The sequence below is a fragment of the Sardina pilchardus genome, chromosome 21 (assembly GCF_963854185.1).
Source record: "Sardina pilchardus chromosome 21, fSarPil1.1, whole genome shotgun sequence".
Taxonomy (NCBI): Eukaryota; Metazoa; Chordata; class Actinopteri; order Clupeiformes; family Clupeidae; genus Sardina; species Sardina pilchardus.
The window spans coordinates 30,360,868-30,380,126 of NC_085014.1; the positions used below are offsets into that span (position 1 = coordinate 30,360,868).

The following is a 19,259-nucleotide window of genomic DNA, read 5'->3' on the forward strand; positions in this document are numbered from 1 at the left end:
TTTGCAGGATAGCAAGATAGGTGACAGCTTACGCTTCATAAACCGACACATACACACACTGTTGGCTAGACTTATTACACAGTAGGCTACAATAAAGGCTACAATATAGCAGTTGCTTAAGTTGGCAAATGCCTACAAATGTAGCCACAGAACGAGTAGGCCTATTCGTAAAATAGCCTAACGCACGGTAGATCGTTCCATCAACCCTCGATTATGGTCTTTATTTAGGCTACTTAGGCTGCGCAAAGCATTTATTTGAGGCAGACTTCCAGGCAAGAACTTTTGTTACGTGCGTTTTATTGTGAGACCAGACATGCGTTTTGTTAGCGGCATAGGCTATTAAAAGCAGTAGTTTTCAGTTTAGTTTGGGGTTTAATTTACTTTTGGACTGTTTGGTGATGTTGCTAAATGTAGAGACTGATGGGCACTGAAATATTATTAGGCTATATTTGAAGGTTCACTTTTACGTTTCATGTCGTTGAAAGGGATTTCCACCGAATCCACCCGTGTGAGGCGCTTTCATTCATTCAGTGACTGAATAGAATAGAATAGAACAGAATATAATATAATAGAATAGAATAGAATAGAATAGAATAGAATAGAATAGAATAGAATAGAATAGAATAGAATAGAATAGGTACTTTTTTCATCCCGTGAGAGAACCAACCAACCAGCGGGGCTCGGGGAGCAAGTAGGCTATGATTTGAAAACGTCTGCCCCTATCCGACACACTAACATGCATTTCACATCACAGGCATTAAAGACAATTGTGACAAAATACGTAGCCTAGTCCCACATGGATTCGTAAAGGCTGGAATGCGCACGGAGCCATGGAATGTGGGTTTAGTGCCCAGCATAATTTGTCCATAGTTGGGCTGAAGTGTGGCGATAAAAGGCTTATTTTTGCTCCTCCGTGTAATGTTCTATTTAGTTCGTGACAACTGATTGATTGACTGATTTAATGTTATATAGCATAGCCTACTGGATAAGATTTCAGATTCAGATTTCCACAAAAGTAGCCTTGACTATTTCATGATAGGCTATATTTCAACATTATTTGCGTTTTATTAAAATGTACTTTACATTTCCAAAGTGTTTTGGCACTTAGAGCGCATTTAACCACAAGAGTCATAAAAATTATCCCGTCAAAATCCTTAAATGCGTTAAGACTGTTGAATTACGACTGCATCTGCTGGGGTAAAACTCAAAATAGCGTACTTCCGGCTTCCAGGCAGTTTAACCCCAGTAACTAGGAATCAGCTGATCCTGTCTCATTTCTGACACAGCAATCACGTTAAACTTCATGCGCAGCTGCGTGTTAAACTCCAAAACCTCCGTTTTAAGGAGCACGGTTTTAAATCGTAGCACAGCTAGCGCAATGCTAACTGACAGAGCAATTGGCCCCAGAGGTTTAGAATAGCCCCACATCATCACATACCCTTCACCATAGCAGAGATTGGCATGGTGTTTTTTCCAGTAGGCCTATTAGCCTGTTTGATTTGCATTGAGCTCAATGAGCATCAAACAGGCTAATAGGCCTAGCAGCTACTGGGAAAAGCACCGTGCCAATCTCTAGCTATGGTGAAGGGTATCTGATGATGTGGGACTACTTTAATTGTTACATTTTTAATTGTTTAAGTGTTCAATTCCCATAGGGTTACATAGGTTCAAATACCCCCCTAGCATTTAAGGAAGAACATTTATTTATTTACGATATATTCTTCAATCACAAAGAAAATTGGTGTACTTAGCGGTTTGATTTTTACTATTTTTTTTAATAAAGCATTAAGATCAATTGTCAAATGATAATTTTATATTCCTCTTTTTAGGCAACTTTAGCATGGTATCAAAAACATGTTCTCCCCACTGTACATGCTATGATCGAGGCGGCGCAACAGAGGTTGAACGCAATATAAGACCTAACCACTAAAATGGAGACATTCTCACACAGGGTATCTTTCAGGGAGTTCTGGAATGCCTAGATGTACTGGATATACAGTACAACTGGGATATCCACTAGCTCCCTCTAAATATAGACCTAAATATAAAATATGTATTTATCACAGTTGTGTTTGTATTGATAGTGATGTTAACAATCATTGGCAAACCGATAAAAAAAAGAGTTTGTATAACAATTTTATAAATTAATCTTTGACTTAATGAGAGTTCAACCTTGAAGAGAGAAAAATTACCATCAAGAAATAATAATTACAACACATTTTAACAAACCTCCCCAGTAAACACCATTTCATATTCCCAAATAACATCTTATAAGGTTGGAGAATCCATTTGCACCTGTATCATCAGCATAGTTCCTGTTGACAGTTTTTAGATGTCTGCCCATTATGTAAATAGGAGACCCTTGACTTCCAATCAGTACAAAACTGTATCATAGACGTGGATGAGGCCCCTTGGCCTGCCACTTAAATGATTGAATGTTTCTACAGTAGGCCTGGGTCTGCAGCTGTGTGTGACATCATCCTTCTGCTCCTGCCTGGCAGCACATGAGGCCTGCATGATAATTTACCACACACTGTAAAAAAAAACCTCTTAAAAAAACAGTAAATTTCCGGCAGCTGGGGCGCCAAAAAAATACTGTGAAGTAACAAAAAAATACTTTCTCGTAAAAATACAGTTATTTTCCATAATTAAAATACAGTTCGTAGTTGTAATTTTAAAAAGATTTTGCCCTATTTTCATGTTTTTAATGTTTAATTAGAAACGTTTTCACTTTTTAAAACAACGAAATTACCTACAAATATGGTTAATAAATGTTGTATTACGAATAATAATGCTTACGTTTACAGAAATGTGCTGTTATTAGTTGGTTTTCATGGATATTGGTTGTATTATAATTTATATTTGATGTGATATAACAGTTTATGACACACAAAATAATGTGATTCAGCTTTCAAAACATGTCACAAAAGTGTGGAAAAACATGATATTGGGTTTACTATTGCAATAATTTACTGTTTATTTTAAAATCTCATCAAATGCATATTTAGAGCTCCCTCCCCAATAACACCATGTGTTAGAAACCCTTCCGCAATAATACTAACATTATTGTGGGGCCCGGGTTTCTCCAGCAGCGCCTCTGCAGACACATAATGCAAGTAAGCATTGAGTGCCCAACTTTGTGACACCGCCAAGGGGGCAGAAGAATGCTAATTGAGAAAGTATTCAATTTCGCATTGCACCCAAGAAGAACTATACATACTTTCTAAAATGTCCATGTATTTTAATCATGGTCTTCTCTATAGTGGTAATCCTGACAAATCCCTTACACAGTCATTTTCTGTGGACTGTTCAATCAGTTGTTCTATGACATACGGTACACATCCCAAAAAGCCACAATAAAGAGTAATGAGGAAAAATTAAACATTATAAACAAGAAACTAACACTTACCCATAATCCCTAACTGCTGTACTGGGATTCAGCCAATGGGAGCCCTAAGGACTAAGGACTAAAAGGCTCAGACTTAATTGATCTCAGGTGCTAAGTGTGTGAGGCCACATAGACCTCTTAAGTTCGCCTACAACTAGGGATGCACCGATCCGACTTTTTCAGTCTCGATACCGATACCGATGCCTGGGCTCTGCGTATCGGTCGATATCCGATACCGATCCGATACCATTGTTAATTAATCAACTGTATACCTCACCATGTGGAAAAGACTAAAAGCATCAGGCTTGACTTAAACATTCTTTCCCTAACTAAACATTACTTTCCTAAGAAAAAAATCTAACAAAATAACACTTAGATATAAAGGTAATGTATTATTAGTAGTAGTATTATTATTATCATCATTATTGATTACATTACTAGTATTGAAAATAAACAGTTGTGCACCAGCAGCAACTTGGAACAGCATTCAAATTCAAGTTTACAGTTATTACTAAATAATAAATCTAACTAGCTGACATGAAACTCAACAAATGCATAATTTTCTCCCATCAAAACAATTTTGCAGATAAAAATCCCATATTAGTGACATACATTGAAACACCCCTGCCAAAGTGGTGTCACCCGCGAAACCCCTCTATTTACTCATAGTGGTTCGGTCCCGCAGTTTCCCCACGATAAACTAATTAGTTCACACGGAGTTTGAAGGGTGGTAAACTGCACTTGAAATTGTACGTTTTATCTAATAAATGAGAAGTTTTTAACAGCCAATTTGAACATTTGCATGTCTTGATACCAAGAACAGTTTGTAGATATGAGATGAAAATGACAATGTTTAGTTTGAGTAGCCTAGCCTATTTTGTGTCGACTACACATTAAACGTGTTGCCTAAATGCAACAAAACGCATGAAGATCGTAATTAGCCTAATCTATGACAAATGGAGGTTAGTAACGACATTCTTTTGATCCTATGACATACATTTGGTATCTGTATGTATCCCATCCGTGAATTTAAACACTCAGAGCCCACAGTGAGGTGATGACACACTCTAACCCACAGCAGTGAGCTGTCTGCTGCAGCGGCGCTAAATGGCATGGTTGAGCGTCATGGCTCACCCTTTTTTTGAACTAAATTAAATTCGGATCGGCCCATGGATCGGCAAATTTTTTCCGATCCCCGATCCAGCTATTTTGTTCATATCGGGGCCGATATCCGATCCAAATATCGGATCGGTGCATCCCTACCTACAACAAAGCCACCATCTTTGCCCAAATAAGGAGATCCGGCATCTTGAGATTTTTTCTATGGGAAAATATAACATGGAGATTTTGAATTATCTCACCTGTTAAACTCTCACGAGGACGAGTGCAGACGTTTTGCACTACAAAGTTGTGTCCTCTGCCTTCAAGTGCATACTGTGATCTTCGGTAGGTGAAGATGGCACACTTTGATCTTTGCTATACCAGAGCTAACTTACAATGCAACTTGCCATAGGCAGTTAGCTTCAATCAACACCCGGAACGCCTTATATGGGCAAATATGGCAGCATTGGGTCCTATTTGTAGGCGAACTTCAGAGGTGTATGGGCTCAGATAGGTATTTGGGATTGGGACAGCACTTCACAAGATCGGTGTCAGTATAGTTGAAAATCCAATGTTGATTCAACGTAAAACATAGGGGACACTTTCAATATCACTTCAACATCAGGCTTCAACATAGTTTCAATGTTTCAAACCATATGAAATTACGAAAGATTTTTTTAACGTTTTTCAATTAGAAATATATGCATTTCTGATGTTTTTTTTGTAAAAGAACATGAATATAGTGTTTTTCACAGTTACAGTGATTTCTAGTTATTTTAAATTTGACATGTGAAATCACAGTCTATTTTTGTAAAATAAATGGAATTTCCAAAAATAATTTATTACAGACAAAATCTGTAAAAAAACACAGTAAAATCCTGACATATCACATTTATTTTTTACAGTGCAGGGTTAAAAGAATCGATTTATGTGCAGTATGAGACATGCTCGGTTGCTAGCGCTAATAGCAGTATGGAATAATTGGTAAAAACAGTAAAAACAGTAAAAACTAGAAAAGCACGCAGAGAGCGCAGACCTCCGCCTGTATTGTTCTCCCTAGGTTGTCATACATTTGAACCTAAACTACTCCTGACGGTGATACAGATCGCTCCCAAAATGTCATTGTTTCTTCCTTGGGTCATTCCTAACCTTCCCTGAAAATGTCATTGAGTTATCTTGCTAACAGACAGACAGACAGACAAACAAACAAACAAACAAACAAACAAACAAACAAACCCCAATGAAAACATAACCTCCTTGGCGGAGGTAATAAAAGTTCGGAATGCTTCAGGTCTGGATAGGGCCCTCGACCATGACTCTAGTTTATGGGCATACTTGTGTAGAGGACTGGATTATATTGTTGATATTTTAAATAATTGGTACTACATGTCTTTTTCTAGCCCTGAAAGATTCATCACTGCTTTCCCTAATGGAACCCTAAGAATCCAGCTACTGACGGAAAAGCTTGCAGGCACCTACATGTGCATCTCTCAGAGGTCAAATGGAGAGGATATACAGTACTTTCAAGTGGAGGTCTTCATGAAGGCTCCCAAGATTGAAAACACACAAGCTCCACAGATAAGTGTCATACATGGCAAAAAACTCCAGATGGACTGCGTAACTTCTGGTGTGCCAAACCCTGAAGTATCCTGGAGCCTTCCAGATGGCACAGTTGCCAACACTGCCTTTCAGTCACATGACAGCAGAAGCCATTTACATTATGTCACCTTTGCCAATGGCACACTATTACTGAAACAGATTAACAAGGAGGATGAGGGGGACTATATATGTTATGCTAAAAATGCATTAGGGGAAGATGAGATGAAAGTGAGTGTCAGAGTGGAATCTCCCATGATTGTCTCCAACAACAAAAATTCTGTGTGGGCTCAACTTGGGAAGCCAGCACATATGAAATGTACATTTTATGGGAATCCTCCCAATACAGTGACATGGCTTTCTCCTAGCAAAAATGTGATTTCATCCACTTCCACCCATCACCAAATTCTTAAGGATGGAACACTAATTATCCAAAAAGTCACTTTAAGTGATGAAGGGAGGTACATGTGTTTTTCACAGAATTCTGCTATTAATAGCATAGAGCTCGAAGTGGAACACAAGGAGCCATACATTAATGGACACAGGGGTGCACGCAGCACAAATATTTTAGCAGTGTCTTACCAAACTACTCTAATGGACTGTATAAGTGAAGGCAAGCCCGAGGCACACATTATCTGGACAACATCATCTGGCTTGTCCTTGCCAATGCCATATGAGGGTGGCAGGTTTCAAGTACATAAGAATGGCAGCCTGGAGTTGCGAGGAGTTAGAAAGTCTGATGAGGGTCAGTTCAAGTGTGTTGCAAGAAATAGCTTGGGTGAAGCTAGTCTCACTGTCACTTTAAAAGTAGAAACACTTGCTGAAAAGCCCAGCTTCTCTAATCCGAATATAGAAGTTTATCCTATAAAGTCAGATGGTAGTCATATAACTTTAGAGTGCATTGCAACTGGTAAGCCAAGACCAGTATTTGTATGGATTCTGCCAAACAACACTCAGATTATTCCAGGAATGAGACTACACAGGTTTGCACATTTCGTAGGGAATGGAATCCTACACATTGCCAGCCCTGTGACTGCTGATAAAGGCATTTACCGTTGCCTGGCAAGAAATGTGGCAGGGCAAGCTGAGAAACGATTTGAACTACACACAGGAAAAAAACCTTATATTCGAGGAAGTGGCGGTCCCATAAAGATTACTTTTGGGCATACTTTGAACATGCCATGTAATGTTGAGGGCTGGCCAGAGGCCTCAGTGTCTTGGACACTTCCAAATGGTCTGACTCTGGTAAAGCCACAGATCACTGGCAGAGTATTATTTCTGGAAAACAATACACTGCAGGTACAAGATACAGCCACATTTGACAGAGGAATTTACATATGTAAAGCTACTAATACTTATGGATCGTCTTTCTTGTCCTACCCAGTCACAGTCATGGTATACCCTCCAAAAATTACAACTGCACCTGCCTCTGTAATAAGAGTTTACAGGGGGTCATCTGTGTCACTGAACTGCATTGCCATTGGTATTCCCAAGCCTGACATCTCTTGGACTTTGCCTGGACGCACAACACTTGTGCCCAACAGTCCTTTCATAGCAGAAGGTGGAATTCATATGATGGGGGAAGGTAGTCTGGTCATTCAAAACCCAGGCCTGATGGATTCTGGAATTTATAAATGTAATGCAAAAAACGTACTTGGGACAGATTTTAAAGCAACTTACCTGCAAGTTGTCTAAGCCAGCATTAAGTAGAGTTGTTAACATATTGCTTGTGGATAAAGAATATATTGTGACTGTTTTAATTGAAATAAGTGGGCAAAAGGTTACCTTCAGGCCTTAGGTTACCCTCAAGAAAGCACAATATCTGCATGTTTAGCATAACTGAATTGAGTTAGATCCTTGACATTTGTTTCATAACAAAATCCCAACCATCACCTCTTCTGTGACTTTCCGTTGTTAAATAACAGTAGCTACTCGTCACAAGCACTATGGAGCAACTGGCTGCAGTGCCTTGCCACTCTCCAACCCATTCCCAATACTCTCCAGAAATAATGAAGAATAGTGTCTAGCATTTTTAAAGTACCCATCACAAAGCATAGTAGATTAACTTAATAAGGAAAGAAAACCAACAGCCAATTAGAAGACCAGTAGCTTCCATTATACATTCCATGACATTGACCACTTATGAAAATGGATGGCAGAGTGAGTAAAACATTCTCAGGTCTCTTAATCCTTAGGTTTTATCGATGGTCAGTAACGCACATAACTACTTTTGGGCTAATGTACATGTATTAATTGGGAAGTTGGTAACTTAGGCTGTTTATCAGTTTGGTTCACATAGATGCAAAAGCAAAAAAACCAAAAAAACATAACTGCCTCCTGAATCCAGATGGTGATACGGATCACGCCCAAAATGTAATTGTTTTTTTCCTTGGGTCATTTCAGACCTTCCCTGAAAATTTCATCGAAATCCATCCATTAGCCTACTTTTTGAGTTATCTTGCTGACAAACAAGCAAAAAGGCAGACAAACAGACAAACATACAAACAAACCCTGATGAAAACATAACCTCCTTGGCGGAGGTAATTACAGTTAAATACGTTGACAAGAGGAACTTTCAAAGACAACATAATTGCTATTTAGACTACCAGTTTTGCGTCTTTGCACTTAATCAACAGCAACCTTAACTTTCGTTGGCCTTTCCAATGTCTTACTTTTACTTTCACATTATCCACTTATCCATTCAACTTCGTTATCTCCCTACATCTTATGTATTGTATTATTTCATGATCGCTAAACATTAAATTATTTTTTAATGTTGTCATCAGTTAATTCAGAATCAGCTTTATTGGCCAGGTTTGCGTAAACAAACAAGGATCCCCGGTTAATCTTTGTATGTAGGTTATGCCATTCAGTTGTGGACGTTCGTAAATTGTAGTAGGGGGCGGAGAAAGGCACAGATTATCCGATGAACTGAAAGTTTGATAAATACCACGTACACTTGGGTGTACACAGCGTTTGCTATCTGGGGTTTGTCCATGGCGCTGATAATGATAATTCGCAAATGTGCGTACATCCGGCCCTCACTGTCTATTGATGTTTGTGCTAACACCATATATGTTATTATTAATGCTACGTAACATGCAATGGTAGATTTCTGATCATTTAATTTCATATGTATAAAGTTTGTAAAAATAAAGATGTACATGTCAGTTACAGAACAGTCCTGCTAGTTTGCAGTAATAACATGCATACACCATGGATGAGCCATTTTCGATATTCAACCCTATTGTGCCCATGCCTAACATTAAATTTTTGGTGCTGGATGACCTCATACAAAAAAAACAATTTCTTGAGTATATTTGCCATACCATTTGAATCAGAAGGACCAGTTCTATGAAATGATGTAAAATGTATATGGAAATGTTGATACAGTCTTTGAACATCCTCTCCAATTGCAAATCCAACATTTATTTATTTTATTCAGAATAAAAAATATTTTTTCATCATATTCCTCTATAATATACAGACAAATATAGAGTGTATAATACAGTATGTTTAGCAGTTTGTGGGCTATTTTCAAAAAAGTAAATTGGAACATACTTAACCTCTCAAAGGTTATAATACATTTAATTAGGATTTATAATGTTGAAATGGTTATATTTATTTGTGTGTAAGAAAATGAAAAAGAATGACAAAAAAACATAACATTACCAGTAGTAACATCACCAAAGTGACATATGTCAACTATATTACAAGGGATTACATTGTCCCCAGAGCAACTTGGGGTTAATGCCTTGCTCAAGGGCACAACGGTGGAAGCCGAAGAATTGAAGCGACAGCTGTCAGGCTTTCACACTAGTCCTTAACCCTATGAGCCCTAAGCTGTTTTAAGGGCATTTTCACTACCTCTAGTTAGAAGCATTTATCCTGGTCATTGTAAGTGCCATTCACACATGCGACATATTGTTTTTTTCAGCACAGTCTAGGCTATCCAGATCTGCCACAATATCATGTATAAATACTTGCATTGATTTGATTTAGATTTTTAAATAATAAAAAGTTGAAAAGCGTACTATACAAATTCTTACATTTTGATGTGTATCTCACCACAGCAAGCTCACATCTCGACAAAACTTACATGGTTATGTAGGCCTGACTGTCCTGAACACAGCAATATAAGAACCATGGTGGAGGTATACTTTGGGGCTGAGCAATTTACAGAAATATGTGGTGTGTGCCTTCCAGAAATAAATGGCAATTTTTATTTAGTGATGAAAAAATTACTTTTTGGCACTTTTTGGACTCCATATTTGTGACGCTAGCTGATCTGACATGACTTGTTTGCGGTAGCACACATGACGTGCACAGATGATGACTCTCTATAATATTTGTTTTACTGCATTGCAATGAACAAAGTAAAGGCAAAAAGTGTTTATTTGTCAAACAAATTTGGATGCAATATGAGTCTTGAATTGGATACCATACAGGAGTGTGCTAGGATCTCAAAACCGTGTTATGAACGTGACTTGTCATAGAGAAACACATGATAACACTGGATTATGAACATAGGCTATTCCACACAAAAACACGAGGTAAGTGGAGCTAAATTAAGTTATTATTTTGCTGTCACTTCGTCTGTTTTATGGCCTAGAAGGTTGTATTTGGTATCTGTGGATAGCTCTAGCTCTCCTCTTTCATCTGACATGCGTGCCAAATCTTTTTGATCGCGATTTTACGAGGAAATCAAACGAGAGTAAAGGTAGCCAAAGCTATATGACATTATTATTTGTTTGTAACTTCGTCTGATTTTATCATACGAAATGATCGATGTATTTGGTATCAATGCAAAGCTCTGCTTCTCCTCTTTCATTTGATATGCGTGTCATGTCTGTGCGATGCGTGGTCCGCGAGTAATTTAAGCGAGAGTTCTGGATGCGCCGGTGAACGCAGAGCAATATAGACTGTAAATATGATATACTTTGATTTAACTTCATCATTTTATTTTATTTTCATACTTGATCGTACAGACAAGTGTCTAGTATCGTTGGAAAGCCCCGGTTCTGCTCTTTCCTGCAATATAAGTTTCATCTCGCTGTGAGTAATAATAGCGGAGCAATGTAACAAAGAAAATGTGTGCGTTTTTTGACGCACTTTACGTCCGTCGGGCTCATAGGGTTAAAGGGATATTCCGCCATTTTTGGAAATACGCTCATTTTCCACCTCCCCTCGAGCAAAACAATCGATATTTACTTTGTTCCCGTTCATCCAGCCATTCTGTGAGTCTGGCGATACAACTTTTAGCTTCAGCCTAGCATAGATCATTGAATCGGATTAGACCATTAGCTTCTCGCCTGCTAGCTTCATGTTTAAAAGTGACTAAGATTTCTGGTAATTTTCCCATTTAAATCGTGTCTCCTCTCAAGTTAGAAAGTGCAATAAGACCAACTGAAAATGAAACCTGCCGTTTTTCTAGGCTGATTTGACATGGAACTACACTCTCATCTGGCGTAATAATCAAGGCAACTTGCAAACTACTGGCACTACTACTGCTTGTTGTCTATGGGGACTATTTTCAGATGCTGCGTACGATATCACTGCGCCTATGGTACGTTTGCAAGTTGCCTTGATTATTACGCCAGATGAGAGTGTAGTTCCATGTCAAATCAGCCTAGAAAAATGCCAGGTTTCATTTTCAGTTGGTCTTATTGCACTTTCTAACTTGAGAGGAGACACGTTTTAAATGGGAAAATTACCAGAAATCTTAGTCAATTTTAAACATGAAGCTAGCAGGCGAGAAGCTAATGGTCTAATCCGATTCAATGATCTATGCTAGGCTGAAGCTAAAAGTTGTATCGCCAGACTCACAGAATGGCTGGATGAACGGGAACAAGGTAAATATCGATTGTTTTGCTCGAGGGGAGGTGGAAAATGAGCGTATTTCCAAAAATGGCGGAATATCCCTTTAAACTATACACTACCACCACCCGATTTAAAGATGCTCTAAGTGATGCTAAAACATTTAAAAAAAAAAAAACATAAACTGTTTCAGCCAATCACCAACCAGATGCATGTTTATGAGAGTTTCAATTGCACGGGAGGGAGGGGAAGGAAGTAGCGAGCTAGCTCTCTGTTTTACTGTAACATCAATAGAAGTGACGTTACCCAACATTGCTTAGAGCACCTTTAAGACCATTTCGGAATAAGGGACATCAAATATGTTTGATTCAACAGATATAACACAAATCAGTATAATTTCAAAACTATGTACATAACATAATTGGTTAAGAAGCTCTTAAGTGCTAAGAACCTCTTAGGAGCGCCCTAAGAACATTCTAAGAACGCTGCAAAGAAGTTCTTAGCACTTAAGAGCTTCTTAACGAATCTGGGAAACCCGGCCATTATAATTTATGATAAGATCAGAATACAATTAACTTCACATCATAGAGGAGGTTAGGGCAAGAGGGTGCAGTGGGTAACCTGAAGGTTGAACACACAAGACCTATGACTCATTACGAGGCGCGTACCCTTCTGCAGAATGTCAAATCTGAAAGCAATTTTGTTTACCATTAAAACAGAGTCGCCTACCTTTACAATCAGGGGCCATACAAGCTACTTTAGTTTTACTCTCCTTTCTAATATTAATCCTTCTTTTGGATTTTTTTTTTTTTTTTTTAATAACAGGTTCTGCATTGTGGTTATTTAATATTTCTCAACGTGTACTAAGAGTAATCTAATGGCATACGATTTAACACAACCCTTCAGTGGAATGTACCATTTCTGCACCTTTGGCGGGTTTTGACATGATGACAATGACATCATCATTCTATACAAGTCAAAACCACCGGCGCAGACGGCACCGAAATGTAAGGCTCGTTCGAGATCAAAATCTGTCTGTCTTCGTCAGTCTGCATGAATCCACAATACCTTCAAATAACTTCCAATAGCCGAGTCCGAAATAGACACATGTCCCTTTGAAACGCCTGTGTGGGTACAGGTTTGGGTTAAAGGCCGGTCTCAAATAAAAGCCTGGTCTGTTTTTTTAGTTTCGGTTTGTAGGCCTATTTAATCTTCTTAAACCCGTCAGGTTGTCTGTTTAAGACAGTGCAGATTGCGCACACTAAAATTCTAATTACATGACTGCGGAGGTGAAAGCCAGAGTTCTAAATGGTTTAAAATTTGCGCACTAGACAAAATAATATTTTACAGACAAAAAACGTTCTTTGCTTTGTTTCAATTTCTCTTGTTTCTCCGTGTTTCTCTCAATACCATGGCGACAAAGAGAAAGAAATATGATTTGACATTTAAGCTGACAGTTGTCAAATTTGCCGAACAAAATTCGGGAGAAGCAGCGGCAAGATATTTCTTGGTTGATCCAAAGAGAGTGCGAGAATGGCACATAAATAAAGTTGAACTGTGACGTCTGTCCAAAGAGAGAGAGCCCCGCGCATATGGTCGTGAGGCAAGCAAGGCAGACATAGTTAGCGGAGGCTGGAGAGGGAGAAGTGGAGAGCGTGGAGGAGATGGAGGAATTCGCCAATGAACTTGTAGTTGTGGATCGCGGTGATGATAGCGATGAATAAGGTCAATTTTAATTGCATGATTGCAGTTGTTTTATAAGGTAGTATTCATTCTTTATTTTATGTGTTTTGGGCAACAAGTTTGCCTCGATGGTAACTTGTATTGTTCAGCCCATGGCTGTCACATTATTTTGTTATTTTAAGCTGCCAATTATCGAAGATATAGGCTACTTATATTAGGCTAATTCTAACATGATCTGATTTGTGAAACACATTCGAATTATAAATAAAGTAATAATGTAACACTCAACTAACATATCAACACTAAATTAAAGGCCTGTCTCATAGACGCCTGTCTCCAATACGGTGTATTTTGGGAAAATAAAAGCCAGGGCTATTATTTGGAGTTTTACATGAAAATGCACTGTTCTTCCTAGACTTCTTCTTATTATTATTCAGCTTACCACTTTTTCTGTACGCTCTTCAACCGTTAAACTTAGAAACTTCATTCAAACTTTGTAACATAGGTATTCTAATGGACCAGGTTGGTATGACTTTTCAACTTTGTAACTTTTATACTTTTTGAACTATTAAATAAAAACTATTACAATTTCCCCATAGACTTAACATTGTGATTATGATATCATAATAGGGCAATTAGAATCTTATGCCAGAGGTGCGTTCAAATTCGCAAACATAGGCGAACATGTGAACATGGTGAACATGTTTTCTTTGAACTGTTCAATTTGAACGATTTGGTGTTAACATTCCATTCCAACAGTAATTGCATTATTGCGTTCGTCAAACTCACGTCCAGTTCCACTGTATGTTCGCGGCGCACCACCTCCTCAGACTGTTTGCGATTGTTAGCAAACGTTCGCCAAAAACTCAAGGCTAACGGAATACTGTATGCGAACGTTCGCAAACGTTCGCCTATGTTCGCATAAGTTCGGTGAACTTGAACGCACCTCAGGTGGCCAGCCCCACCTGCAGCAGCTCTCTCAGGCTTTAATAATAATAATAATAATAATAATAATACATTTTATTGATATAGCGCCTTTCAAGACACCCAAGGTCGCTTCACAAATGAATTGAAAATACTGACACAAAATAGCCAGGTGCCAGACAGAGCGGCGTATTCGCACAGCGTTCCTGTACAGACATCAAGACAGACATTAGACAACCACTACAAACAAGTAAAGTCAGACAAACATAGACAAACAGTAAGTCCAAAAAGGCAATGTTGGCGCACCATTGAGTCATTCACGAGTCCCACCAAGGCTGCTACTGAAGAGAGCTCCAAAACAGATCGTTGGACCCGAGAAGCCCCTCGTATCCTGGCCAACTCAAATCCAAGCAGCTGCAGTCCAGCTGGCTAGCATGTCCTTCTGCACACATCCTCATCCAGAACGCTAGTCATCAAGGGAGGCAGTCCGGTAGCTCCTCGGTCCAGATGTTTGACGAGTTCAGTTTAGAGCTGTCCCGATTGAAGTTCGCAGGGCCAGACGCTGAGAAGGCCGCCTCGTAGTGCACTCCAAATGCCTTTAGCGACACAGGTAGTAGGCAGTCCAGAATCTTCTTTCAGTTGGCAATGATGTTGCGGGCCGGACTGTTTTAGGCTCAAAAAAGCGATATGCCAGCCACAAACCGCGCTAAAAAAAGGACCTACATGTCGGTGGCATTGAACTCAAATATTTGAAACGAAGACGGAACAAAACATAACATAAAATGAATTTTATGACAAAAAATTCAAACATAAACGAGAAGCTAGACGGAGCGGCGTGACTCGCCAGCTTTCCCGTTTAAGCATACAATCTCTCTGTGAAGACTACATATCCTGTTAAACTGTTTCCTCTGTCCACAACTGTTTCAAAATAAAAGTCCTCACTGCAATAATACACTATTAAATCATTTAACCATTGAAACTACTCAACTATTTAACTGTTCAACCATTCCAACTATCAGTTCTCATCAATTATGCCTCCAGTCAACTATATGAAACCTTCATGTACCTAGCAACCAACATAGCAACCATTAAAATTAAGCGTTTATGACAGCTTCCATAGCATCCAACCAGGGGTGGCGCCAGGGGGGCGCTAGGGGGTGCTATAGCTCCCCCTGGATTAGCCATAGCACCCCCGTAGCACCCCCAAGAAAATATCCCATTTTCAAATATTAAATTATATTCTCTATTATTTATTGTGTGGTAATATTTCAGCCAGAAAATAAAAAAGTTATCAACGAACAGATTGTTTTAGACACAGAACAATGACGATTCTGTCATAACCTTTAACCCAATTTATTTACAAGTTGCAGGCAGCGGGAATGTTTAGAGAGTGTGATGTAGTGCTATGAAGAGTGATTAACAATGCATCGGTTTTTGATTCCCAAATGTCCACGTTTGGAAGAACCATTAATCAGTGATGAGAGTGACAATGTCAATGAGAGAGAAGAAGATGAAATGCCAGGGGTGTCTGATATGAATTATGGACGTGGTCGACAAGGAGGTGGTCATCCCTCCACCGCTGCTGAGTGAGCTAGCATTTGTGACATTAGCGTGAACGTCCAGGATGGCCCGAGGAGACCAATCCTTAAGAAATATCCATCTCGCCTGTTTGGAGTCCAACAAAGGAGTTTTTGCATAAGCTGGATGGAACAGTATGCGTGGTTGGAATATAGTGTAGATAAGGATGCGGGTTTTTGCTATGCTTGCTTGCATTCACCATCAATGGGTTCAGTAACTGGAGAAAAGCGTCTGGGTCGTTGAAAAACCATCATGAAAGTGTGGCACATACCTTTGCTATGGAGGCATGGTGTGAGTACAAGTTGAAAGAAAAAAGTGGCTCAAGACTCCCTAATATGCTCGATAAAGGACATTCTCATTTGGTCCGGGAGAACCGGCAGTATATGTTTGGTATCATTGAAAGCTTGCGCTACACTGCTTGTCAGGGGATTGCACAGCGAGGCCACGTTGAGGATGAGGACTCGGCCAACAGGGGTAATTTTCTCGAAATGTTATCTGTCATTGGCAAATTTGATACAATCGTCCACAAAAAAATAACAAAGGATGAGAAGAATGAGAATGAGCAGCAGCCGTCAAATGCCAAGTATACGCACCATGACGTGCAGAATGAGATATTCAGTGTAATGGCAGAAATGATTCGCAGAGTTTTTGCATTTCACTCCAGCAGATGGACTAGACGCAGAGTCGCTATTTGCCAGTATCAAGCAGACACTCGCTCGGTGCAATGTTGACCTGAACTGTTGTGTTGGCCAGTGCTATGATGGCGCGGCAGTCATGTCAGGATGCAACAACGGAGTCCAAGAACTGTTCAGGAGAGAGGTGCCGCAAGCAGTTTATTGCCATGCTCATAGGCTTAACCTGGTGCTGGTTGATTGTGTGCATAACGTCGATGCTGCTGCAGAGTTTTTTGAGACGTTGCAGACTCTTTACAACTTTTTTTCGGGGACAGTAGTGCATGATCTGTTCTTGAAAAAACAACGCGAACTTCGGCCTACGGCTCAGTGTGTGGAACTTCAGAGACTGAGTGACACTCCCTGGACATGTCAGTACAATGCGATCAGTCCTGTGAAAAAAAACCCTGCCTGCTATCATCACTACCCTGCGTGACACTGTTCGGCACAAGAACGCGAAGAGGAAAACACAGGCCAAATCGGTCAGCGCGCTCATAGATGAGACCTTTGTTTTGCATCTTGTTATTTTTGAGGATGTTTTTAGAACGACAAAATTCATGTCCGATCAGTTACAGTCTCCAAATTTTGATCTGGTGATAGCAGATGACTTGGCCCAATCAGTTATCACTAGCATATCAGAGAAACGTACAGACGACAAATGGGAAGCAATCCGAAAGCAAGCATATGACCTGTGCGTGGATACTGGGATAGCTACTGTACAGCGTGAGAAAAGGCAGACCCAAACAGCCAGACATCTCAGTGACTTTATTGTGGAGGCCCCGATAGAAAGACCAGGTGTAGGCAGTGTGGATGACCTGAAAGCGCAATCTTTCTATCCTATCATAGACAGGTTGTTAATGGAGATGCGGCGACGCTTCTCGATGGAAGCAAATGATGTACTGGGAGGCATACCAGCCCTAAGCCCCAAACACCCAACATTCCTTGACAAACAACGCATTCTACCAATGGCGCGTCATTATTAGGGATGTGCCGCTCGAAGCTGACGTTTCGGAACAGTGTCGAGCTTCCGAAGCACAAGTGTTTCGGACCGTGCTTCAAAACGTGGTTCAAAAATGCCCGTGTCACGTGACCACAGGCTTTGTGGTGTTTCACTCTGGTTTCTAGCGTGTGAGCTACCTGACAGCTGGTTAAACTAAAACACAAAGCCCCAAAATGCTTAAAAGCCATTCGAACACTGAATAGAGGTATGCTTTGAAATATAAATAAAATCCCCAGGTGTTGCAATTAGCAGAGAATGCCAAAATGTTCTAAGTGAAAACATATATTATACGATTGAATTCAGTCAATAAGCTATAAATCACGCCTGCCGGGAAGTGAACCCAGGCCAACAGATTGATAGGCAAGAGAGCTAGCACTGCGCCACCACTTGGTTTCACTTCAGAAGGAAAATATCCTATTCGTCACACATGGGATTTGTTTAATCATCGTGTTGGTGAAACGCAAAACGCAAAACATTCATAGCGCCACTAGATGCCACAGTGGAAGTTAAACAAATATATGGGGAGTTGTTAATAAAATGGCATTTTTTTCTGGCGAAATTTCAAAACAACTCCTCCTTTACCTAAAGTAAAATGACGGCTATTTATATTCTTTGTCTGAAACAGTGGAGCTTCAGCGTCAAAATGTGAAGTTAGTAAAACTGGCCACTAGATGTCAGCATGGAGATGCACGTTTCAGATTGTTTCAAAACCTCGACACAATTCCGGCGCAATTGCTTCGAACGCTTCGTTGTTTCACAAAGCCTCGTCCTGCCCATCCCTAGTCATTATGGTGTCAGCGAGGAGAACTTGTCTGCAGAAATCCACCAAGTTCATTCATTCAACCTTTATTTATTCTCGGAGAGTCATTGAGGGTAGCCCTCATTTTCAATGAAGCCGAGATTACAGAAACAATGCATGGGGGAACAAGAGATGTTCATATAAGATAATAATAAGAAAATATACATTACATTATAGCGGAGGAAGGGGAAAATAAAAAATAAAAATGCATGAAATAATAATAATAAAATAATAACAACAAAAATAATAATAACATAATAATAACAATAATAATAAAGCAGGTACAAATTAGCAAAGGAAGGTTTGTGATTACAGATTTGAATTGATTATATGGAATTATAGAGTTCATTTTTAAATTGCACTGAAGATTATTCCAGGAAGTAGGGGCACCATAACAAAAGGCTGACTTGCCCAACTCAGAATGGATACGAGAAACTTTCAGCATCAAATAGTCATTTGATCTAGTCTGATAGGCACCAGAATTCCACATAGGCATGTTTGAAATATAACCTGGTAATTTTTCAACAATACCCTTGTAAATAAACAGATACCAATGACGTTGTCTCCTCTCTGTCAGAGATGACCACCCGACCCTATCATTTAGAACACAATGATGAGTGCTATAGCCTTCACCAGTAATGAATCTCAGGGCAGAATGGTAGACTGAGTCCAGGGCTTTAAGTGAGGAAGCAGTAGCATTTT

The 19,259-nt window shown here is 39.5% G+C and overlaps 1 protein-coding gene across 1 annotated transcript; it reads left to right on the top strand.

The window, feature by feature from the left end:
- Positions 1-6,097: 6,097 nt before the first annotated feature.
- LOC134068642 (matrix-remodeling-associated protein 5-like) lies at positions 6,098-7,780 on the top strand. Its single transcript, XM_062524328.1, has one exon. It carries the CDS (start codon positions 6,098-6,100, stop codon positions 7,778-7,780), a length of 1,683 nt encoding a protein of 560 aa, XP_062380312.1.
- The last annotated feature ends 11,479 nt before the right edge of the window (positions 7,781-19,259 follow it).